The 26,762-nt window shown below is 39.6% G+C and overlaps 1 protein-coding gene across 1 annotated transcript in view; it reads right to left on the bottom strand.

Moving 5' to 3' along the window:
- PRSS54 (serine protease 54) overlaps positions 1 to 17,841 on the bottom strand; it is a 41,008-nt gene extending 23,167 nt beyond the window's left edge. Inside the window, 1 exon segment of the mRNA XM_063109910.1 lies at positions 17,755 to 17,841. Within this exon segment, the coding sequence (XP_062965980.1) occupies positions 17,755 to 17,841 (87 nt within the window).
- Positions 17,842 to 26,762: the final 8,921 nt, after the last annotated feature.

Here is a 26,762-nt window from a genome sequence, read left to right as displayed (position 1 = left end):
ATATATTGTTGATTCATTAACATTGAATGAATGCCAATCACACTGTAACTCATGCTTCAATGAAGTTTATCTAATACACGTATTTTCTCCATAAGGCACATCACAGCTTTTTTGCACATAGGAATAGTAGGCAGTATTTTAGTACTATGCTTGAGATCCATTTTAAATAATGAAATCACCAACAAAAGGAACAAAAATGCAAAAATCATGGCACTAAATAGACCATGAAAAGGAAACTTGTTTACAGTATGAGAGATGAAACAACAAAAGCCTCATCTTTTTCGACCCCAGCTGGGAACATGCACATCAAGTGACTCTAACATTTTGCCACTCTGTGCTTGTCTGAAAATGACTGAGAAGCACTGAGAGTATTGATTTGAGGTTACAAATAAATTTTAGCAAGTAGGCAAATTCACAAATACAGAATCCATGAATTATGTGGATCAGCTATATTTATGATCCTCTGTATCCCTAATATTACCCTTTGTCTTAAAGTTTACTTTATCTGATTTGAATATAAGTATTGAAAGGAAAAGCCCTGACCTGAGCACAAAAATAAACACACCAGGAGACAGGGACTCAACCAAAGTGTATTAGGCAGGCAACATGAACAAGCAGGTTGCCCTCTCGAGAGTGGGGGCAGCAGCTGTGACAGTCAGGCTGGGCCTTTTATATCCAGTCAGGCTGAGCTGGACTATTCCTACTGGCTAAGAAGGAAGGGGAGGGAAGCGAGCGGGTTTTAAGCTGAGTTTTAGTTTTTCTATAGGTGGAGAAATTCGAGCACAGGAAGGGGATGTGGTGGTGAAGAAGGGAGAGGGGTTTTTTTGTGATTCTTGGAAAACATGCTGTTCTAGGGACCTGAAACTCTCTGCAGCCATTTTGGGTTTTCCTCCCATCCATCTGCTGCCATCTTAGGCATCGGCTAAAACATAATTGCCTAACAACTATGCCTGATTTTTCTTTGTTTATATTTTGGAAGGATAGATTTTTCAGATACAGAATTCTTGACTGAAAGTTTTTTTCTTTCAGCACTTTGAATATTTCATCCCGCTGCCTCTGGCCTCCATGATATCTGATGAGAAATCAGATGTTAATCTTATTGAGGTTCCCTTGTATGTGATGAGTCACTTCACTCTTGCTGCTTTTAATATTTTTTCTTTGTCTCTGTCTTTTAACATTTTAATTATAAATTTTCGTAGTGTGGATTTCTTTATACTTATATCCTAAATGGAATTTGTTGAGCTTATTTGAAGTGTATATTAATGTTTTCATCAAATTTGGAAAGTTTTTCATCATTATTTCTTCAAATATTTCTTCCCCTTTCTCTCTCTCCTCTTCTTCTGGGTCTCCCATTATGTTGGCACTGTTGATAGTGTTCCACAGGTTTCTCGGACTCTGTTCATTTTTCTTCATTCTTTTTCCTTTCTGTTCCTCAGACTGGATAATCTCAATTGACCTGTCCTTCAGGTCACTAATTCTTTTTTCTGACTGCTCAAATATGCTACTAAAATCCTCTAGTGAATTTTTTCATTTCAGTTATTGTACTTTTCTGCTCCAAAATTTCTATTTGGTTTCTTTTTTAAATTTCTGTTTCTTTATTGATATTCTCTATTTATTGATACATTGTTCTCATTTCTTTGTGTTCTGTGTGCATGGTTTTCTTTAGCTTTTGAGCATATTTATTTATTTATTTTTCATTTTTATTGAATCATAATTGATTATACATATTTTAGGGGTACAACATTGGCATATGTTGATCAAACCAATATTACTAGCATGTATATTGTTACAAATTGTACTTATTCTTTGTGCCCCTTGTCCAGTCTCTCCACATCCCTCTTTGCTCCTCCCTCCCCACTCTAATGACCCTAGATTTCTTCTCTCTCTCTGAAAGAGTAATGGTCACTCTGTTGATTGGTTGCATAGATGATCTGTCCAATGCTGAGAGGTGTGTTCACGTCCTCCAATATTATTGTAGAGCAGATGCTTTTTCTGTCACTCTGGAATGAGCTTTGTAGAGAGAGACCTCCTCTTCTTTTCTTTGGTCTCTGCTGGTAACTCTCCTTGTGTCAATGCACTCCAGTGGCTGGCAGACCATCTGCATAGTAGTTGTAGCATCTAGCTGCTTTCATGGCAGCCATGGTTGTGGTGGCTGTGGTGGGCCACCCACACAGAGGTGATGTTTTTGGCGTGCTCCTTACTTAGTTGCTGGTGGTGCTGGTGGTGTGCCTGGTTGTGGGAGGGGGGTCTGGTCCCCAGATCCATACCTCAGGACCCCAGGTGGGCCGCAAGGAGCTGCTGGTGTGCCCAGTTATGGGTCTTTGAGCATATTTAAAATAGCTAGTAATTTCAATACAAACAAGTTCAAGTTCCTCAGGGTTGCTTTCTATTAGTTGCTCTTTTTTTTCCCTGTGTATGAGCCATCATTTCTTGTTTCTTTACATGCCTCATAATTTTTGTCAAAAACTGGACATTTTTAATATTGTCATTGGGCTTCTTTAAAAATCAGATTTTTCCCTCTCTCGCTCTCTACAAGGTTTATTGTTGATGCTCATTGTATTGTTGTTTTGTGACTTTTCTGAACTAATTTTGTAAAATCTATATTCTTTCCTATGTGTGGTCACCAAAGTCTCTGTTCCATTAGATTAGTGGTCTGATAGTGATTGGAAAAAGATTTCCTTAAGGCTCAGGTACCAAAAAAATCTGTTCTTTGCAGATGTCCTCTATGTGTGTGTTGGAGCACACCTTTAGCACTCAGCCAGACAGTTTACAACTCTGTCTTAGCCTTCACTTTCTGCTGTGCAGGGCCTGAAGGTCAGCCAGAGGTGAGAGTTTAGGACCTTCTCAAGTCTTCCTGAGCATATGCACAAACCTAACATTTGCAAGCCCTTCTGGATTCCCAGAAATATGTCAGAGCTTTTCACAGCCCTAATTCCCCAAAACATCTCATTCCCCAGCCTTTTCTTTCAAGCTTTTGGTTAGTCTATTTTTTGCCCCAGTTTTTATCCATTGCCTCAGGCAACTGTGTCAAATACATTTAACTGTGATAAACACCCCCTGGGTAGCCACTTCAGCACTGGAAGAGTTCTGAGTGAGGTGGAAAAAAGGCAAGTCCTTTGAGAAGGCCTTCCAAAAATGACCAGACAGGTCAAAGCAAACAACCACAATTCTATGGGGTCCATTCTGTATCAGTACTGGTACCTGTACTGGGATGTGGGCTGGTTTCTTCAGGGTCACCACATAGATGGGAGCAGGGTCAGTTAAAATGCCACAAAGCTCACTGTTCTTACTGAGAGTCAGCTGGTTTTTCTTTGTTAAGCATTCCCTAGGTTGCATTCAGGCTTTTAGTTAGTTTCCAGAGTTCTGGAAAATGTTGATTCCAACTATTTTTGCCAGCTTTTTCATTGTTTTACGCAAGAACAGAGTTTTGTAGTCTTTATTCTGTCATTTTTGCTGACATCACTCTACACTATTGCTTGATTGATGTGAAATAACATAACATAAAATTTACCATTTTAACAATTTTTACATGTACAGTTTAGTGGTATTAAGTATATTCATATTGTTGCGTGGCCTTCACCAACATCTATCTGCAGAACTAGTTCATCATCCCAAACTGAAACTCTGTACCCATTAAACAATAACTGCCCATTCCTCTTTCTCCATAGCCCCTGGAAATCACCATTCTATTTTTTGTCTCCATTAATTTGACTATCCATATTCCTCATATAAGTGGAATTTATAATATTTGTCCTGTTGTATCTGGCTTTATTCACTTAGCATAACATCTTCAATGCTCATCCATGTTGTGTCAGAATTTCCTTCCATTTTAACACTGAATAATATGCCACAGTAAGTCTAAACCATATTTTGTTTATCCATTCATCCATTGATGGACATTTGAATTGTTTCCACCTTGTAGTTATTGTGAATAATGCAGCTATGAACATTAGTGTACAAATATCTGTCTAAGTCCCTGATTTCAATCATTTTGGGTATGTACCCAGTACTGCACAATTTATTTCTAAATGCTTCAAAGTAGGATTAAGTTGGAATCTCTTATTACTGTGTCAGTGTTGGCAAAACCTCAGATACCTTCGTTTACTCTCTTTAAATGTTCAGTACATCTCCCTTCTCTTTGCTACCAGAACTTTCCTTTTCTGTTCTCTAACTATACTACTCTCCACGTTTGCCCACACTTTACCATCCCCAGATGGAAAAGCTTTGTTCAAGCTGTTCCCTGCAATCTCTACACAGCCAAATGCAAGTCCGTGTCCAATGCCACCTTCCTCATGAAACCTTCTCCCGACTTCATCAATTGGAAATAATTGTCCCCTCTGAGCTCTCATTGCACTATGTTTGTATTTTGAGTCTGCCTTCCCGTGAATTAGAGCGGTTTGTGAAGTTTGTGCTTCCAAACAGACCCCTGGAGAGCAGCCGTGGTGTTTTATACGGGCTTCACACAGGGCTTCATCACACACACATCAGGTCTCCTGTTCCAGAAAGTCTGGTTTTATGTTATGCTGTTTTTGCCCTTTTCTCCACTTGTAATAAGCAGAAGTTAAAGTTAACAAACAGTTTCTGTCCCCAAACAAACTAATCGTCATAGCTGTAGTGCCTTAAAGGCTGCCCCATAGCCTTTATTGCTTGCTGCCTGTTTGTTTATTTTTGTTTCTGCTCCTGCTACCAGCTGACAAATTTTCCATCATCTAGTTCAGATCCCTAAGAGAAGGTCTCTTGGGGCCAGCCAATTACTTTTATTCCTGTTTGTTCCAGGCCACCTCTGTTTAAGTAACCACCAAGGCAAAAAAGACTGTCAGCAGGGGCTACAGGCTGGACAGGGTCCTGGAGTGTGGCGGTCACCTTCAGTGTCTGTCCTCTGATAAATGACATCAGCTGTAAAGATACAGGCTGTGCAGAGATCAGGAGGGCAGAACTTAGAAAACACCAAATTCCTACAGAATGCGGTATATTTTCCCACTCAAATCCATAACTGCAGGATGTAAGAACATCATTTTACACACATTTGAAATCAAATGCTTTTGAAATTTTCATCCGTTTATTTTTTCATTAATTCTTCATCACTCGTCTTTTATAGATTCTGGTCATAGTTCTTACTATGGTTTATTTTTTAATGAAATCTTAAGTTGTATTCTTCTGACACCAATACACTTTATTTACACATTAAATAGAAAGAAATATTCTTCAGTTCCAGAAAGAAATAAGCCCTCGTATTTTCATGAAACAGTCTTTTTCATTGACCTTCCATTTCTTAATTTTTGATAGAGACTTAGATATAAAAGCTATTTTACGTTTCTCTTAGCCCTACTATGAGAACACAACAAAACAGGAATGATGATAAAACACCACTGATAACTTGTCAGTGTTGGACTGAAGATCCTAGCCAAAGCAACTAGGCAAAAGAAAGAAATAAAAGGCATCAAAATCAGAAAGGAGGAAGTAAAATGTCTCTGTTTGCAGATGACATAATCTTGTATATAGAAAACCCTGAAGACTCCACCAAAAAACTGTTAGAACTAATAAATTCAGTAAAGTAGCAGGAAATAAAATCGACATACAAAAATCAGTAGCATTTCCACATACTAAGGAAAAAACAACAAACTATCTGAAAAAGAAGTAAAGAAAATAATCCCATTTATAACAGCATAAAAAATACAAATAAATTTAACCAAAGAAGTAAAAGATCTGTACTCCAAAAACCATACAACATTGACAAAAGAAATTGAAGAAGACACAAATAAATGGAAAGATATCCCATGTTTATGGATTAGAAAAATCAATATTGTTAAAATGTCCATACTATCCAAAGCAATCTACAGATTCAGTGCAATCTCTATGAAAATTCCAATGATGTTTCACATAAATAGAAAAAGCAATCCTAAAATTGTATGGAACCACAAAAGAACCCGAGCAGCCAAAGCAATCTTGAGCAAAAAGAGCAAAGATGGAGGCACCACACTATCTGACTTCAAATTATACTGCAAAGCTACAGTAATCAAAAGCAGCATGGTACTGGCATGAAAATAGATGTATAGACCAATAGCACAGAAATCTACAGCCCAGAAATCTACACATTTACGGTCAATTGAACTTCAACAAAGATGCCAATAACACACAATGGGGAAAGAACAGTCTCTTCAATAAATGGTTCTCGGACGAGTTATCCACATGCAGAAGAATAAAACTGGACCCTTATCTCACAACACATACAAAAATCAACTAAAAATGGATGAAAAGCTTAAACATAAGACCTGAAACTGTAAAACTACTAGACAAAAACAGGGAGAAAAGTTTTTGACACTGTTCTGCGCAATGATTTTTTGGATATAATCACAAAAGCACAGGTAACAAAAGCAAAAATAGACAAATGTGATTGCATCAAACCAAACAGCTTCTGCCCAGCAAAAGAAACAATCAACAGAATAAGGAGACAACCAATGGAATGGAATATTGCAAACCATATATCTGATAAGGGTCAATATCCAAAATATATAAGAAACTCCAACAACTCAATAGCAAGAAACCAAATAACCCAATTTAATAAGGGAAAAGAACATGAATAGACATTTTTCAAAAGAAGACATATAATTGGCCAATAGGTATATGGAAAAACTGTTCAGTATCACTAATCGTCAGGGAAATGCAAATTAAGACCACAATGAAACATTACCTCACACCTGTTAGAATGGCTGTTATCAAAAAGACAAAAAAATAACAAGCGTTAGCAAGAATGTAGAAAAAAAGGAAATCCTTGCACACTGTTGGTGGGAATGTAAACCAATACAGCCGTTATGGAAAATAGTAGGGAGGTTTCTCAAAAAATTCAAAATAGAACTACCATGTGATCCAACAATCCCATTTCTGGGTATATATCCGAAGAAAATGAAATCAGTATGTCAAAGAGATGTCTGAGCTCCCATGTTCATTGCGGCATTATTCACAATAGCCAAAGTATGGAAGCAACTTAAGTGTCCATCAACAGATGAACGGATAAAGAAAATGTGGTATATTTACACAATGGAATACTAGTCAGCCTTAAAAAAGAAGAAAATCCTGTCATTTGTGACAACATGGATGAATCCGTAGGAGGTAATGCTAAGCAAAATCAGCCAGACACAGAAAGATAAATACTACACGATCTCACTTACATGTGGAATCTTATAAAATTGAACTCATAGAAGCAGAGAATAGAATGGTGGTTACTACGGGATGGGGTCAGGGGCTAGGGAGCTGTTGCTCAAAGTTTCAGTTAGGCAGGATGAATGAGTTCTGGAGATCTATTGTAAGTGTGGTGGCTATAGTTTATAATAACATATTGTATACCTGAAAATTGCTAAGAGAGTAGATCTTAGACATTCTTACAACACACAAAGAATGACTATGTGAGGTCATGGATATGGTAATTAGCTTGATTGTGGAAATCATATCACAACGTATACATATATCAAAATATCATGTGCACCGTAAACATACAGAATTTGTATTTGTTAATAAATCTGGGGGTGGGGGGAATAAAGTAAAACAAAGAGCAAAAACAAAAGATTAATAAATTCCTCTAAAATTCTGAAAAAAGGAAGAAAGAAATTCACATCACAGGTGATAGCTGAAGTCCCTGATATGGCCCAGCCAGGCAGTCTTTCCCCACCCCCACTCCCAAGGCCATCACTACCACAACTCTGGTGTTTTTTTACACTTTTACTACAAATTGCATGTACCCATAAACAAGATGAAGCATTTTGTGTGTGTTTTAAATCATCTCACACTATAGGTGTCATTCTGCTGCACGTTCTTTTGCTCAACATTATTTTAAGATCTAGTCCACTATAATTGCTGGCGAGTATTCTATCCTATGAATACATTTCAATTTATTTATTCATTCCCCCGCCGATGGACATTTGAATTGTTACCAATTTTTAAAGTACTAACAATCTTGTAGTAAATGTTTTTGTACAAGTCTTCATATGCCAGCGTAAAGGATTGTCTTTGTGTTCCATAGAACTAACCCATTACACCAAAGAAATGTCATCGCTAGACCGTGCTGAGTGAATGATATAATTAGTTTTCCTGGAAGGAATTTTTCCTTGACATAAAATAAACTTGCCATTAATTTCTCAATGTCAATGACCAATTTCCCCTGGAGGAAATGGAAAATGTGTCTAAACATGTTCTGTTTGAGATCTTGGGTCCCCCTACAGCAAGAATCGGATCTAACAATAAACCTCCCTTCTCCTGCTCTCTGGGGCTGTCCATTGTCCAGTTCTGCCTGGGAGAGTTGGAGTTCCCATGAGCGTGAGGTACACGTCACCCAGCCACAAACTGGTGCTTTACAAAGGACAGAAACTGCCCCTTTTCCAAGGTTCCCCTTGCAAATTAAGTTGGTAGCTACAAAGACTGCTTTTTCTACCGAGGATGGCCAGGCTCAAAGCTACCGATCCCTGTAAAAACAAAATCTGTATAGAGAGGCCTCTTCAGCCAAAACGTAGAATGAGGTGCAAGTCAACACCTGGACCTCCAAAAGGAAACCTATTGTTGAAGAGAAAAGTAAGCTACAAAACAGGATATAGAGTGTGAGCTCATTTCTGGTTTGTTAAAAAGTACGTTATAAAAAGATACATAGAAAATGTCTGACAGGCTACATCCACACCTCCATAGGGTGGGTTAAAGAATGTAGGGGTGGTGGGGAGGAGATAGGGATCTTCTACTTTTGACTTCATTCAATGTTGTACTTTTTCCTTAATTAGCATGCGTTATTTTTATATAGTAAGGAACATTTAGAGAATGCAGAATGTAGTCTTTCTAGCCTTTCTGTGGAGCTCAAAGCAGCACAGTTAATTTTAAGAACATTCGATTATAAATAATTAGTAACAAATATTATTGTTTCAAAATATATATATATATATATATATTTAACATTAATCGACCAATGAGCATTTATTGAATAAGAGTTAGAATGAGAAGATTTTTGGGGGGAGGGGAAGGACAAAGTATGATGTGTCTAAACCCACCAACCAACTAAGGAAGGGCTCCCCATGTCCCTCACTGTAGAATAAAGCAATGGAAGAGGCTGGGGACCCATCTGTCAGACTGGCTGTTAAGATATTCTGCCTCATTGCAGAAATAGACATCCTGGATTACCCATGTCACCATACTGAGACAGATGGGAGGAACAGAAAATTCCAGGCAGCAAATATAGTAGTCCCACCCTTAACCATGATCTCACTTTCCATGGTTTCAGTTACCCACAGTCAAGCACAATCTGAAAATATTAAATGGAAAATTCCAGAAATAAACAATCATAAGTTTTAAATTGTGTGCCATTCTGAGTAGCACAACAAAATCTTATGCCATCCTGCTTTGTTCCTTCTTCATCACAGAAGAGTGAGTACAGTACAATAAGATATTCTGAGAGAGAGAGACCACACTCACATAACTTTTATTATAGTACATTGTTATAATTACTCCATTTTATTATTAGTTATTGTTGTTAATCTCTTACTGTGCCCTAATTTATAAGTCAAATTTTATCATAGGTATATACGTGTAGAATAAAACATAATATGTGTGTGTGTGTGTGTGTGTGTGTGTGTGTGTGTGTTTGTGTGTATGGTTCAGGACTATCCACAGTATCAAGCTTCCACTGGGGTTTCAGAACATATTCCCCATTGTTAGAAAAATAGAATAGTTTGGTCAGGACCCCTCGCCTCAGGTCCCTTTGTGGGTGGTGCAGCACATTCCTTGTAAACAAGTTGTGTGTGGGTGGAGTTAGTGCACATGTGCACCCATGTATCTTTTTAGTTTGTTACTATTGTGTGTTCTTCAGTTTGTGAAGCAGTGCTGGCCAGCAGAGCTCGCATCTTAAAATAGAGCATGTTTACTTTGCTGGCAGCTACTCAGTTTGTCTTTGGCCTTTGCCGGCAGCAGTTCAGTTTGAGTTTTTCTTTGTACCGCCTAGTTCTTAGACGTGTGTGTACTGAATTAAGACTATTCCTACTTCAACTATGGCTCCAATGACCTTTTTCCTGTTGCCTAGCTTGTAGACCTGTGTGTGAAGTGTTTGTGAACTGGCTCGAGGGGTCTGTGAGCTCCAGACCCTAACCCTAGCTCTACACCCATGGATAAGGGGAAACTACTGTACCTCAACTTATGTTTGTAGGAGATGGGGAATAAAAGCAATAAGAGTGACCTAGTTCTCAGCTTCCTTCCCAATGCAGGTGTCTTCCCCAGCTGCCTTTTCTGCCCCAACCCACCCCCATGACATCCTGTGTGTTCTGCCCCCTCACTCGTCTCCCTGCCTCCTGCAAACCACCCTTTTCCTGCTGCCAGTCATCTTACTCTGGGAAGCTTTATCTAGGTTGAAGCCCCTGGCATCTCGGCCTGGTCACAAACTCCTCTGCCATCCAGCTTCTGCCACGCTGTCTAGTGTCATCCCAATCTCTCTCCACCTCAGTCACTCACCTTACCAAATCTCACCCTGTCAGCAGTGCTCCAGACATGGTCTCACGTACCTGCCTCCTGGAAGATCCTCCTGTCCCTGTCCTCAACCCCTGTCCCTGTCTCTGGTGATTTCTGTGCTTATTTTCTTAAAAAATCTGGTCTTTAAAACTCAAATTCTACCTTCACCACTTAAAAAAACAGCTACCATTAATAATACGTAAAAATATATTATTATAAAAAATATATATATATATATTATTATATTATTAGCTCACTTAAGTTTTACAACAGACCTGAGCAGTAAGTGTTATTATTGTTGTCATTTTACAGATGAGGAAACTGAGGCTCAGAAGCCTAGGCTTTGAACTCAGGTCTTTGTCACTTCAAGTCCTGGACTCTGAACCCTGAACCACATCAGACACAAAAAGAAAGACATTCCATGCTCTTGGATTGGAAGAATTAACATTATGAAAATGTCCATACTTCCCAAAATGATCTATAGATTCAATGCAATCCCCATCAAAATACCAATGACATTCTTCACAGAAATAGGAAAAACAATGCTAACATTTATATGGAACAACAAAAAAACCCAAACAGCCAAAGCAATCCTTAGCAAAAAATATAAAGCCCCAGGCATGACACTACCTGACTTCAAATTATACTACAAAGCTATAGTAACCAAAACCGGCATGAAAACAGACACACGGACCAATGGAACAGAATAGAGAACCCAGAAATCAACCCACATACTTACAGCCAACTGATCTTTTTTTTTTTTTTTTTTTTTTAATTTTATTTTATTTTTTTTATTTTGTTTGTCGTTTTTTCGTGACCGGCACTCAGCCAGTGAGTGCACTGGTCATTCTTATATAGGATCCGAACCCGCGGCGGGAGCGTCGCCGCGCTCCCAGCGCAGCACTCTACCGAGTGCGCCACGGGCTCGGCCCAGCCAACTGATCTTTGACAAAGGCACCGAGAACATACACTGGGGAAAAGACTGCCTTTTCGATAAATGGTGCTGGGAAAACTGGACATCTATATGCAGAAGAATGAAACTAAACTTGTACCTCTCACCATATACCAAAATCAACTCGAAATGGATTAAAGTCTTAAATATAAGACCAGAAACTATAAAACTCCTAAAGAAAAACATAGGGGAAATATTTCATAAAGAGCAAAGCCTTTATGAATATGACTCCAAGGTACAGGCAACAAAAAGAAAAATAAACAAATGGGATTATATCAAACTAAAAAGCTTCTGCACAGCAAAAGAAACAATTACAGTGCAACAAGACAACCTATAGAATGGCAGAAAATATTTGCAAACTACGCATCTGACAAAGGATTAATATCCAGAATACATGGGGAACTCAAACAACTTAACAGTAAAAAAAACCCCCAATTTAAAAATGGGCAAAGGGGCTGAATAGGCATTTCTGAAAGAAACATATACAGATGGCCAACAGACACATGAAAAAATGCTCAGCATCACCAAGCATCAGGGAAGTGCAAATTAAAACCACACTGAGATATCATCTCACTCCGGTTAGACTGGCCATTATCAAAAAGAGAGTAACAAATGCTGTTGAGGATACTGAAAAAGGAGAAACCTTCTACAGTGTTGATGGGACTGTAAATTGGTGTGGCCATTATGGAAAATGGTATGGAGGTTTCTCAAACAACTACAGAGAGAAGTGCTATATGATTCAGCAATTCCACTGCTGGGTGTATACCCAAAGGAATGAAAATCATCATGTCAAAGGAATACCTGCACCCCCGTGTTTATCACAGCTCTATATACAATAGCCAAGAGTTGGAACCAACCTAAATGTCCATCATTGGATGACCAGATAAGGAAAATGTGGTATATTTACACAATGGAATATTACTCTGCCATAAAAAAGAATGAAATACTGCCATTCACAGGAACATGGATGAACTTAGAGAAAATTATGTTAAGTGAAATAAGCCAGTCACAGAAAAGCCACATGTCCTCAGTCATAAGTGGGAGCTAAAACAAAACAAAACAAATTTTTAAAAAGAAAGAATGATACAACAATCATAATGATTCATTGAACTTCCAAAACGAGAGGAGAAAACTGAGGTTACCAGAGATGGGAACAGGATGGGGAGGGGGTAATAGAGGAATTGGTTAAGAGCCACAAAAAAATATTTACATTGTATAATATCGAATATAATAATTAACCTGACTTGAGCATCACATATTGTGCACAGATATTGATATTCAACTCTGTACCCCACAGATATGTACAATCAACTATGTTTCAATACAAAGAAAAAGAAAAAGAATTGCTTGTGGACCTGTCCATCCTCTGCACTGAAACAGGAGATTCCTGTGCATTTTGTTTGCCTTTTTGTTCCCAACACTTGGCCACCAGCCTGGCACAAATGCACAAAGAAGGGACAAAGGGAGGAAGGGAGAGCAGAGGAGGAAAGTATTTTGGGGGTTTAGTTAGGGAAGGTTTACTTGAGCATTGGCATCACTCAACCAACAAATGTTTATTGAGCGACTGCTCTGTGCCAGACACGGTTCTAGATGTATGAACCAAATAAAGTCCTTGCCCAAGGTAGATCCCCTTCTAATAGTGAAGACAATTTAGAAACACACGCAAACACACACACACAGACACATACACAGATACACTATAATGTCCATGATAAGTGCTAAGAAGAAAAAGCCAGGCGAGGGACAGGTTGTGTATGTGCTGTTTTGGATAGAGTGGTCAGGTTGCTATGTGGAGAAGTGACTGGTGGGGCTACAGTGGTGGCAGTGGGAATCTCAATTAGGAAGCTTCTGCAATCCAAAAGAGTTGGTGGAGGCTCAGACCAGGGAGGGAAAAGTGGGTTCTAGTGAGAAGTGGTCAGATTTGAGATACATTTTGAAAGGAAAACAGAACAGAGACCCAAAGATTAACTCAGCCTGGTTCTTCACCACCATATACTCATAGTAAAAACAAAATCAAAAACAAAGCCAATTTCACTTAACAATGTCTTTGATGAAACCAATAAAATTATTAATTTTATTAAATTTTGGCCTTTGAGTACACAGTTTTTAAATATTCTGCATGAACTAGCCCCCTTTATTACAGAACATCATTTTTACTTGAAAGAATAACTGCAGACAAATTGTAGTTATTCAAGAGACATTTTCTTGAAAATAAATGAAGTGAACCTGTCACTTCAAAGAAAACAACTGAACTATTTGTTGACAATGACAAAAGTTGAGCTTTCAAGTGAAAATTAGCATTTGGAAAACTTGTATCCACTACTGTGAGCTTGGTGGCTTTGCAATACTTACATATTTTTCTGGTGAGATTGGTAGTGACATTAGAAAATGTGATTTTTTTCAATTTTGTATAAGAAAAACATTGGGAAAATCTGCATAACTCAATGAACCAATATTTTCCAAATGACCAAAACACAATGTTATAAAAGCATGCATGAACCAAGATCCATTTAAAGAGCAAGGCAAACCAATAGATTTTAATATGGGAGAACAAAAAATTAATTGATATAACTTCAAATTTCACACTGCAGCTAACCTATAAGATAAACTATCAATTGTCAGGTGTTGGTATAGTATCAAAGAAGAATAATTACAATTATCTAAAAAAACCATTAAAATATTCTACCTTTTCCAAATATACTATCTGTGTGAGGCCAAACTTTCTTCATATACACATCAGTCTGATGGGGCTATCAAAACAAATTACCACAAATTGGGTGATTGAACAGCAAAAATACTTTCCCACAATTCTAGAGGCAGGAAGTCCAAGGTATCTGCAGGGCTGGTTTCTTCTGAGGCTTCTGTCATTGGCTTGTGATGGAGGTTTTCTTCAGGTGTCTCTACATGGTCTTCTCTCGTTGCCTGTGTCCAAATATTCTCTTCTTATGAAGAGACGAGTCATGGTGGATTAACACCCACCCTAATGACTGCATTCAAACTTATTATGTCTTTAAAGACCCTACATCCAAACACAGGCACTTTCTGAGGTACTGGGGCTAGGACTTCAACATAAGAATTTGTGGGATGGGGAGTGGACACAATTCAGCCCACAACAGTTTACTTCAACTAAATAACATATTGCAAGAGACTGAATATACTAGCAGATATGGAAATTCAGCTCTCTTCTATTAAACCACATATTTAAAAGATTTGCAAAACTGTAAAATAACGCCACATTTCCCCAATTTTTTTTGTTCTGGAAAATATGGTTACTTTTTACAAAAAAAATATGTTGTATTAACATGTAATTGGTTTATTATCTTTAAAAGAATTAATAACAGTTTTTAAACTTTCTTGGTTTTAATTCCTAATAGGTAATTTATCTTTAGTAAATATAATCTACATAGACAAAAGCTCTTTGGAGTTCCCAATAATTTTTATAAAGGGGTCCCGAGACCAGAAAGTTTGAGAACCACTAGTTTACAATGAAAATAATTTGAGTTTAGATCCTTTATCTATATATCCCAGTAGGAGACTGAGCTCAGGGCATTTGCACGTGCTCTCTTTGGCTACCTCATTCATCGTGTCCAGTATGGGTGAAAAAGGGGTGTCTGAGGAGGCCTTATCTATCACCTCCCCTTCCCTTACACGAGCAATTGTTTTTTCAAAAACATGCAGCTGCAGCCCCCTCTCCCTTCTAACCTGGTTACTGTCCCAATCCATCACCTATACAGAGAATCTGCAGTGCCATTGTTCAAGTCTTAATTTAAATGCCACTTCCTTGAGGAGACTTTGACTGAAACCCCCTCCCGTACTCCACCCCAGAGATCAGAAATAGGCTCTTATGCACCCTGGGTTCTTCCCTCACACCAAACACCAGGGGGGTTGTAGAGTTATTTCTGAGAGTATTAGTTTCACCTCAGCCTCCCCCATTTCAAAGTAGATCCAGGAAGGTTGTTTCCTTATCATTCTTGCTCACTGCTGTATCCTGGGTTTCCAGGACATTTGTTCAAAGAATGAATGAATGAAGATGTGGGTTCACTGCTGTGGACCAGCTGCAGCTACGGGGTGGGGGTGAGGGCTGTGCAGCTGTGCATGTGGGCATGCAGCTTGGGAGCATGGCTGGTACGTTGCATGGTTTGTGAGTATACTTCTCATCTTAAACCACAGCAAATTTCACTGTAGAACCTATTTCCCACAGCATTTATAAAACAAGATATTGCTGTGTTTAAGAAAAAGCGGGCTGTGTCTAGGATTATTACAATCCCCACTCCATATTCCCCCTTGTTTTGCTCCTGTCAGGTGAGCCCATCAAGGAGAGAGAGAGTGGAGGGACAGAGAGAAGAAACTAGGCCACCTTCTTTGTGGGACCTCCTTGCACTCCCTCCTCTCTAGGGAAAAGGCAGGATAAGGATTTTTGTCTTGTGTGGATTTGGAAAACGTTCAATTTAGAAAGGCCCGGTGTGCATTCCGTGGCAAACCGAGAAGATAAGTTTTAATGATGAGGAAAGAAGAAAATGATTGCCAAAATACGAATTCATAAGGCATGGTCTCTGGGGTCCTATTTTGGCAGGAAAGCTAGTTCAGCTTACTTTCTCTAAAGGTCAGTTTTAACCAGCTTATGAGGCAAACGGCGACGGTCACATCATTCTAGTCCTCCGTATCTGTGGCAACTGAATTTCTGAGCTGTGATTAAACATAAAACTAGAACTACCGATTAGTCCCAGCACCAGCCGCAGATAGATGAGAACAAAGTAGGTGAATTTTACACATCCTTTAAAATATTCTGGACGTTTACTGGGAAAACAAGCAATAGAACCTGCTGTTAAACCCGCCTGCTAATGAGGCAGGTCACTGGGCGCCCCCTCTGGGGCCTTGTGTAAGAGGACGATTGATCCCAAATTAATATTGTGTTATACGTGTATTGGTCATAAGGTGGAAGCAAAAGTAGCAAAAGAAAGTGATTGCTTGAGCATTTGAATTATCTTTTTTAAAGGTATTTTTTTCAGGGCTGGCCAGTTAGCTCACCTGGTTAGAACGTGGTGCTGAAAACACCAAGGTTCAGAGTTTGATCCCCGCGGCTAGCCAAAAAGAAAAAAAGAAAAGAAAAGAAACCCCAAAAAGAAAAGTTTTTTTTTCCTAGTTAAAAAATAATGATTAAAAAAGAAACCATACAGCTCTCTCTCTTTCTGCTCCACCATTCTCACCATGTGACACCCTGCATTGCTGTAGAATCACTTCACCAGATGTGCTCCCTGGATTGTGGACTTCCCAGCCTCCGAAACTACTTTCCCTGAGTGGTATCTGAAGACCTGGCTCTGGGCTGGAAGCTGAGCGTGAAACCTCTCAGTCTGTGATTGTAGATGCCGAGTAGATGAATTCCCTTCTTGGCACCTATATCCTGCACTCCTGGCTTGAATTTCCTTCTACAAAGAACAGCACAGCTCTGATTTTATCAAAATACAACTCAAAAGTAGCTGCTCCAGGAGTCGTTAAAGCAGTGCCACCCAGCAAAGGATTCCTTACATACGAAGGACAGAACATCCCAGATGTTGGCAACAGAGGAAACTGCAGAAGCTGGTATGGCTACGTGCGCCGGCAGGGGGCGCCCGACCGCCAGCGCCTCGCTGCGCCTCCCCGCACCTGTCTCTTGCCCTTTGCCAAGGTCTGGGGCGTCTGAGGCCCGAGTCCCCCCCGCGGGTCCCGGCCATCTGCCATCCCGGGACTCTCCAGGGCCCCCCCAGCCCGCGGTCCTCCCTCCGTCTTTCAGCCCTGCGGCCCATTCCTATCCCCCGCTGCCCCTCTTGCCCGGCCCCTACTTGTCCCATCCACGCGGGTTGTGTTATCTACCAGTAGAAAAGTAAACGTGGTAAATGTATAAATCAAGGAAATAGCTAAATGACAACAGAATCCATGTACGGGATAATTTCTAAAGAAAAACAAAATGTCAGTGCCTAATGAAAGGCAAATGGCACCCCTGATAATTGTAATTTCATAAGAATTTAATGGACAGAATATTATCTTGCTATATTCTCTAGCCCTGTGCTAACAGTTGCAAGGTATTTCAGGTTTAGACGTTTGTGTTTACATAATCAATCAATACAGTTAATTGATAAAAACATTCTATTTCGCATCATGACGATCTATATAAGTACATGAAAACACCTTTCTTATACAAATGGACAATTAGTAAAGAAAACTTAGACAATTAAACAGATGATTTATTAATATTTATGGATATTACAATGCAGAGAAGGGGTATAATTATCATCAGAGCTCTGTTATGGGGCTTCGGGCAAGTATACATCCGATGTCAAAATTACACTAACCTCGATGAACTCAGTGGCCCACTCTGTCACGTACTGCTGGATGGCAAGTTCTTGATACTGTGGTGAGGCATTAAGCTTCAGCGGCATTAAGCTACACGGACAGAACTTGCTATTGCCTTCCTCTCATCCACTGCCTCTTTCAGCCAGTGCATGGAGAGGGCAAATCATCTCCCCCAGGGCTTCCAGGTCCTGAAGGTAACAACACTTAAAGAAATGACATTAAATTCTAGAGTAAATTGAAGGAGGCTACCATGGTTGTGCTAAACATCCTCTGTTTCCACATGAGGGAACTTTAGGGTCAGCTTCTAAATAGTTCCGGGCTTTTAAAAATAAAACTAGGGCTGGCTCAGTTGGTTAGAGCCCTGTCTTGTAACTCCAAAATCAAGAGTTCGGATCCACTTACTGGCCAGCCACCCAAATAACTCAAGAATACTGCAACCAAGCATTAATGCAGTGATTGCACATTAGAATCTTGGCTGCACAATAGAATCATCTGGGGGCTTTTAAAGTCTCCCATGCCTTGGTCACAACCCAGACTAATTGAGCCAGACACTGGGTGTGGAGCCCAAGTGTCAGTATGGCTTCAAAGCTCTGCAGGGGATTTCAATGTGCCCAGGCTGGCTGTCATGGCAGGAGAAGCTGGACAATTAAGAAACTGGAAACACCGTTGATCTGCCAGCGGTGAAGTTACTCAACTTTGCAGGAATAAACCTGTAGGAGGAAGCAAAGTCCCACTCCCAGAGGAACCCTTCAGAAGTTGTGTTATGAGAGCTCCGGGCAAGCTAAGTGCATGGAAGAAACACTACAAGGAACATGTGAACCTTGCTCCCATTCAATCTCTCATTCATGCACCACTCAGTCATTCACTCACCCACTCATTCACTCAACGTCTCATAAGCTCCCCTCTGTGCCAGGCTCTGGAGGAACTGAAATAGAAGGAAGGCCTGACACCTGCCCCCAGAAAGCATGTGGCCTGGGGTGGGGGGTGGAGCAACAGATGATGGCCACTGAGTTCAGAAAGTGCTCTGGAAGAAGCCTGTCCTGGGTGTTACAGAGCATTGAAGGGAAGGGGTACATCACCCAGCCAGGCAGGAGGGAGGAAGGGCTCCCTTGAAGACACCTTCCTGAAGGAGAGGTCATCTGGATGAGTCCTGTAGAAGGCCTGGGTGTGAGCCAAGTGCTGCAGTCCCAAGAAGTCAGCAGCAAGTCCCCTATGAATGTGGTTCTCAGCCGGCTACACCAAGGATCACCTGGGAGCTCTGTTCGCGTCGGGCCCCATCCCCAGAGGCTCAGGTTTAATTAGGCTGCAATGGGGCCTGGGCATTTATATATTTTAAAATATCATTACAATTTTTTATCGAACTGAAATTCACATAACATGTAATGAACTATTTTAAAGTGAGCAGTTCAGTAGCATTTAATACATTTACACTACCATGCAACCACCACCATCACCCCAAAATAAACCCTGCACACCCATTAAACAGACACTGTCCATTCCCCATTCCCCACAGCCCCTGGTGACCCCACGTCTGTTTTCTATCTCCATGAATTTAACTATTCTGAACATTCCATATAAAAAATCATACAAAATGTGACCTTTTGTGTCTACCTTCTATCCCTTAGCATAATATTCTTGAGGTTCACTCATGTTGTAGTATGTATCAGTATTTCATTTCTTTCTATGGATGAATAGTGTTGCATATACCACAGTTTGTTTATCCATTGATCCATTGGTGGACGTTTGGATTGTCTCCACCTATTTGGCTATTGGGAATAGTGCTGCTATGAACAGGGGTACAGGTATTTATTTAGCATCTATTTTCCATCCTTTGGGGTATATACTGGGCATCTGTATTTTTTTTAAAAGCTCCCCCGATGATTCTAAAATGCAGCCAAGGCTGTGAACCACTGAATTCGAGCCATATCTCCAACCTGTGACTCTGGTTTAAAAAAACAAATTTCCCAGGCCTTGGTTCTGCACAGTCTAATTTAGTGGACTCAAGGAATCTCTCTCTCCCTGCCACCCCTCCCCTTGGTGGTGTCCCCTTCACTTGTTGACAGGCCAGCCTACCCATCAGCCACAGGAGTGCCTCTGACAATGTACCCCTTGTGAAGTCCAGGAACAACCCCCTTCCCCTCCAGGTCCCTCACTAGTGGCCCTGGCTGGTTCTTCTAGGGCTCATTCCAGGTGCGGCTGAGATGCCTCCTCATCCTTCCTGCTTGGGCCAGCCTGTGCTTCAGATCTCTGTTGGGCAATTCTTGGGCACCCACATTCCCCCAAAACAACAATATTTAGGACAATGCTGTCTGAGTTGAGCTTGAAGGCCCAACGCCCTCTAAAGATGCCCTCACCACTCTTGTGGCTTATTCAATTCTTGATCTGAAGCATTGACATTCTGGTCACAAGCGATCACACACAGATGTCCAAGAACCTCTTACATAGGTATGACTAAAAGGCCCATCCTAGAGATTTTCCCCAAGCAAAGGAAGCTGCTCCAACAGCGGTCACTTAACTTCCAGAGACAGAAAACTGTCAACAACTTTTAAATGGCACTTCTCCAGCTCTCCAAAAAATTAAAAGTCCACAGAGCACTGGTTATTTAAATAAACAAAAATTGTATAGATTCTGGCACCAAGGTCAAACTCAAGGACACCATGGGAGCTCTGTGAGTGTCTACACACTTAGCTGGTATGACCTCTGGCAGGAGTGAAGCAGCCACCTACCTCGCCTGAGAACCGGAAAACCAGAGAAGAAGCAGACTTGTTTGCCTCAGTACAAGGGTCAAAGTGGCTAGAAAAAACTTGTGCAATAAAAGGCAAAACTTTTGGAAAATCTTGTATCCACCAAGCCCCACTCCGCAAGTCAGAGAACAAAGCCAGTTTAATCGAAATATTCAAATACTTATAACAACTACTTATTGCTCCTATGGGCCAAACTCTGCATTCAGTGCGTTAACACATGATCATCCCATTTAAACCTCATGACAACCGCGTGAGGTAGAATTTATTATCTACCTTTTAAAGAGGAGAAAACTGTGGCCCAGAGGGGTTAAACGACTTGCCCAGCTAGTAAATAGGGGAGCTGGGATGCAAACCCAGATCTGTCTGACTTTGAAGTGTATGCTGTAAATTACAAATATTCTCTTGAAAAAATATATGTTGGAAAAGGAATGACCTACTGGTCTGCATAGACGCTGCACCCACTCAGAGTGGTAGGATCTAACACGGATATTCGTTGGGCACGTTGAAAAAATAGAGAACGTGCTGTAAGCTAACTGCTAAACTGTACAGTCTTTGAGGCGAGGGGCCAGGTGAACACCCTGGTGTTCACAACAACTTGCCTGGAACCGGGTGTAAGCATGCTGGGTGACATTCCTCTCCCTGTAATGAGGAGGCTAGTTATTCCTGTGGCCCCCAAAGCCTCGTGTTTTGTGGAAGAAGTTATGGGTTGATTGCTCTTTAAAATTTCATGACTCATAAATTAATAAAATGACTTATTTTTAGAGCTCCTGTTTCACAAAAAGGTGAGTTTGTAAAATATTGTTTACTTTGAATGACACATACTGTTCCAGAGGCATAGAGAATTCCAAGAGAGTTGCAACAGAAATGGGAACATTTTATCCTCAACTGGGTAAGTTTTGAGCTCTCACTCATTTCCTGAGGTGACCATATAAACGTTACCACCCATACATTGTCCAAGGAATTCCAGCCAGTGAAGTCGCGTGGTTAAATATTTTCATCCCCCCCAAGCAGCCCTGCCGACCAAACGCCACGCTGGCGCTTATGTGCGATGATCATTTTGGCCGGTAGGTGGCAATCTTGCTTGCAACATTCTACATTCACGATTTCTCAAATGGGCCTTCTTATTTGCGACCACTGTTTTTTAGGAAGATCTGCTATTTTTAAAAAAGAGAGAATAAGAAACTGCTTGTTTTTGTCAACTTGTTGAAAATGTTTAAACTTTAAAATTTTGGTATTTTTCTTCATTGATGTCAGGTGGCTTTTTCATTTTCCTTATTTCCAGTAAGGCAGAGTGGCAGACTCACCCCAGTTTCGCACCCCAGCTCTCTGTGAAATGAACTCTCAAAGCAGATTGGCCTTGCACAAAAGTGTCTATCCGTGTCTGTCACCATCACTGGGTGGCAGTGTTTGGAACATTTCTGCACCACTGAAACTTGGGGTTGCAGCCACTTTTTGGCTTCTCTTGCAGCATTGTACAGACCTGAGTGAACCCAAGAGACAGAGTAGGGTCTTTTCAGCCCCAGCACCTGTATTGGAGCTCAAAGGTAAGATTTCATTTGATGGAAAGTCTCTGTTGCTGTGAAAACAAACCAACCAGCCCTGAAAAAACCACTATGTTACAAAGGCCCATGGATGTCAGGTGCCATAGAAAAGCATCTGGGGATTATACTCCAAGTCTCTTAACTTGAGAAACAAAGTAGGCTAGCAAAGATAAAGCCCTTGACAGAAATGGCGTTTAAACCTTGTTATGATCAATCTGAGTATGTTCTCAAAAGTTAATGTTCATAAATTGAATTCTAAATGTAAATTCAAGAAATCCAAACTTCGGAGTGAAAAACTATAATCACAATTATTTTTGAAAGATGGGCAACACAGAACCTTTTCAGAATTCCATAGTTTAACAGTATTCTAAAGTCTTTTGTTTGGGAAGACAAAAATAGGCATTACTACTTACAGCACAGTTGAGTTTCCAGGAGCACACCTGGCAATGATTGTACAACATCCACAAGGTTAGGAAAGTGCTGGGCAACACCTGAATGGAGCAAGGCTTTCCATGTGACCAGACAATGAACATCGGTTTGTCTCATTCAGACTTCACCTGGGAGAGAATCCTGTCCTCACCTAACTGGTGATGTGGGGCACCTCCCCACATTTGGGGCTCCTTCTGTCTGTTCCCTGCCTTCCTCAAACATTAATTGAGTTCCATTTTGTTGCCTCAAGGAAAACCACAGTCAGTTTCTGTATTTTAGCTCTGACAACAGGTAGTAAAGAACCACCACGGATAATTTTGGAGTTGGAAAGGGTAGAGCTCAGATGGTCCAACTTCCTTGGTTTATAGAAACGGGTTAGTGAATTGCCTTCATCCCATTTGGTAGCACAGCTTGAGGCTAGAGACAGCAGATCTGATATTTAGTTAGGAGTTTTCTCCACCAAATCCCACATGACTAAGACCAGCTCAGTGGGACTGTGCACATCAGAAATTGCCTTGGAACTTATGACCAAGTCCCCAGAGAGTTCTTTTTTAGCAACTGATAGAACTTAGTTTCTATAATCTGAAAACCAAAAAAAAAAAGGTGAGTTTTCAGAATATTCTGTTATTGTTATTGATTTTTTTCCATGGTCATAATCTGTTTAATAGAAGAGTTTTTCTGTATCCCAGTGTACTTCAGTTGATAAAAATGTATAATTTAGGTTAGATGTTGTTTCAAACTCAGAAGTCCCTTCATCTCTGCTTCTCAACAACCTCTCCATTTTCCAGGCCCAGTTCTACATCCTGCCCTCCACAAGACCTCCACCCATTAACCCAGGCAACATGACTGTTTTCCTTCCATTCCCCTGGAACTTTCTCTCATTCAAAATCAATCTCTCTCTCTCTCCCCACCATTAAAAATTGTATTAAAATTACCTTTCCCAGGCCAGAGCCCAAGTCTACTAACTTCTCCAGAAACACTCAATATGTGTCTCTGTCTCCCCCACACTTGCATTATTAATGTCTATATGTTTGTCATTCTGATGCATTAAAAAAATGCTTTTTTCTTTCCTTTAGTAAGAGTTTATAAGGTACTTTCTTTCAGCAAGACATCATAAGCCATTTTTGCTTCTTTTCCTGGGGCTGCCTGTTCTTGTTCTTTGTGCATTTTTCTATTGGCTTATTGGACTTATTAACCAATAGGAGCACTTTATGTACTAAATAAGTTAACTCCTTATCTAAGATAGATCATGTAACATTTAAAAAAATATTTACTTTAATTTGTCATAAAAAACATTGTTTGTGATACTTGTATAAGTTTTCCTGTGCATTATTTTTTAACCTTTCCAAAGTAAAATTTATCAGTCCTTTTTTAAGGCTTCTTGGCTTTCTGTCTAGCTTGGAAAGACCTTCTCTACTTCAAGACTTAAAAATCATTCTATTGGTATAAGTTTTTCAAGTATTTATAATGGTTTCACTGTATTTAAATCTTTGATCCATTTGGAACATATTTGGGTAAATTGGAATTCAACAAGATAATTTCCTGAATCCCATTTATTCACTATTCTATGTTTTCTTCACTGATCTGAAATGCCACCTTATCAAATAACAAAGTATCTTTTGTGATTTTCAGTATCATGGATTTGCATGTCCACTCAAGTGCCAATGATTAACTGTTTTGTTATTTCTTGATTACTCTTCTGGTATTTTTTACTTTCTGCTTTACGTTATAATTCTTTGTATGCATGCCCTAGTTCCTCTACTAGATTGTAAGTTCTCTGAAGGCAGAGAATGTCTTACTCATTTTTATACATTCTCTAATTTCCTTTTACTCAGCTCTGGTGCTCAATAAGTATTTGTTGTTGGATTGAATAAATGGAGATGGCTCCAAATTGAAGCTGAATTCATAAATTCACAGCAATATCAAGATTTGTCATTCCTCTTATTTTTAAGCCCTTTATTACTTCCTAGACCATCCCCACCCCCCAGAACTTTTTCTCTGTTAAGTTTATTATCTGTGCCACTCGTTTGAGGCTTCATCTCACGCAGCCTTTTCTTGTTACTCTCTTGTTTCTCATGCATCTTATTTTCCCACCAAGGTTGTCCTCTCTACAAAGACTATGCTAGTCTTTCACGTACCTACAATATCCACATCAGTATCTGGTAGAGTGCTAGGCACATGGAGAAATTCTGAAGACGCTACTGAAAAGAATGGTCTCAGAACTGATAAGAATTAACATGCTGCTTTAAAATACATTTACTTTTTAAGTTGTCTCAAAAATTATCCCTTTTTCATCTCCCTGATGATTTTTTTTAATTTGCCAATTTTGTTCAAATTTATTATTAAAATTTTATTTACTTGTTTATTTTTAATTGTAGTAAAATTTACGTAACATAAAATCTGCCACTTTAACCAGGTTTAAGTGTACGGTTCAGTAGCATTAATTACATTCACAATATTGTGCAACCGTCACCGACCACCATTCATCTCCAGAACTTTTCTCATCTTGCAAAACTGAAAACTTAAAACTGAAGCTGTACACTTAAAACCGATACTCTGTACTCATTAAACACTAACTCCCCGTTGTCTCTTCTCAACCCTTGGCAACCATCATTCAAAGTTCTGTCTCTATGAATTTGATTATTCTAGGTACCTTATGTTAGTGGAATCATATACTGTTTGTCTTTTTGTAACTGACTTATTTCACTTAGCATATTGTCCTCAAGGTTTATCCATGTGGTAACATGTGTCAGAACTTCCTTCCATTTTAAGGCTGAATAATATTCCACTGTGTATATATATATAACATTCGGTTTATTCATTCATCTGTTGATAGACACTTGGTTTGCTTCCACCTTTCAGCTATTGTAAATAATACAGCTATGAATATTGCTCACAAATATCTGTTCCAGTCCTTAGTTTTAATTTTTGGGGTGCATACCCAGAAGTGGAATTACTGGATCATGTGGTAAATGTTTATTTGATTTTTTTAGGGGCTGCCGTACTATTTTGTATAGCAGCTGCACCATTTTACATTCCCTCCAGTGATCCACAAGTTTTCAATTTCTCCACATTCTTATCAACACTTATTTTCTGTTTTGTTTTGGGGGGGTTGGTTTTATTTTGTTTTGGGTGTAAAGTGGCACATCACTGTGGCTTTGATTTGCATTTCCCTGATGATTAGCGATGCTGAGCATCTTTTCATGTGCTAAATGACCATTTGCATATCTTCTTTGGAGAAATATCCATTCATGTCCTTGGCCCATTTTTTAAGCCAGTTATTTGGTTTTTTATTGTTGAGTTGTAGGGGTTTTAAAATTTTTCTGGATATTAAACTTTTTTCAGATATATGATTTTCTCCCATTTCGTGGGTTTCCTTTGCACTCTGTTGATAGTGTCCTTTGTTTGTTTGTTTGTTTTGGCAGCTGGTCAAACCCTTGACCTTGGTGTTATAATACAAACTGATGTCTAACCAACTGAGTGAGTTAAAGGCCTTTAATGCACAAAAGTTTAAAATTTGATTTTTAGTTCAATTTACCTATTTTTCTATCATTGCCCATGTTTTGGAGTCATATTCAAGAACAACCTGACAATCTGACAGTGCAATGCAGTTCCCACCCTAAAATATTAAAATGGGTTCTCACCCTAAAATATTAGAAATTCTACATGATCTTCAAGCAGGAAATGGGTGAATTGAATTCAGAGGAATTGAATTTTAAAAATTCAGATGAATTGATTCAACAAGTGGGTTTTGATTAAGAATTGTGTTGCTGTTATTGGTAATGTTTGGATATCGTCTTTGTATTGTGCCCTGGTAAGTAATAAGAAAGCCTAGGCCAGCCAGTTACATAGGTTTTATAGGTTATGTAGGTTTCTCCAGAAGATGTGAAAGTATGTGTCTGACTCTTGGTGAATGGACTTGGCCTACAGGATCAGTGTATCATGTTTTCATTACTGGGTGAACCTCTGTCCTCAGAATATGCTGTCAGAGGCAGAAAGGAACACACATGGTCCTACAGACATGATTAGGAAGAAAAGACTATTGGGCAAGTTCATCTCAGAAAAGATTGTTACTCTTGGGATTTTAATAGACCAAATTGTATTATAAATTTTATCTGAAAGGCACAACAACTATGTTGAATACAATTAGTACTTAGGAAGACAAAGGAGGATTAAGTGCACATGTAACTCTAATCACAGAACAGGAAAGGAGGCCTAAAAAAGTCTCTGGTGGCAACTTTGTGTTTATCCTGGTATCAGAACTATAAAAAGCTTCAAGTACAATTTCTATAC

Source organism: Cynocephalus volans, chromosome 10 (genome assembly GCF_027409185.1).
Source record: "Cynocephalus volans isolate mCynVol1 chromosome 10, mCynVol1.pri, whole genome shotgun sequence".
Classification (NCBI taxonomy): Eukaryota; Metazoa; Chordata; class Mammalia; order Dermoptera; family Cynocephalidae; genus Cynocephalus; species Cynocephalus volans.
Note: the sequence above shows the minus strand (reverse complement) of the source record. Positions and strands in the feature narration are given on the sequence as shown.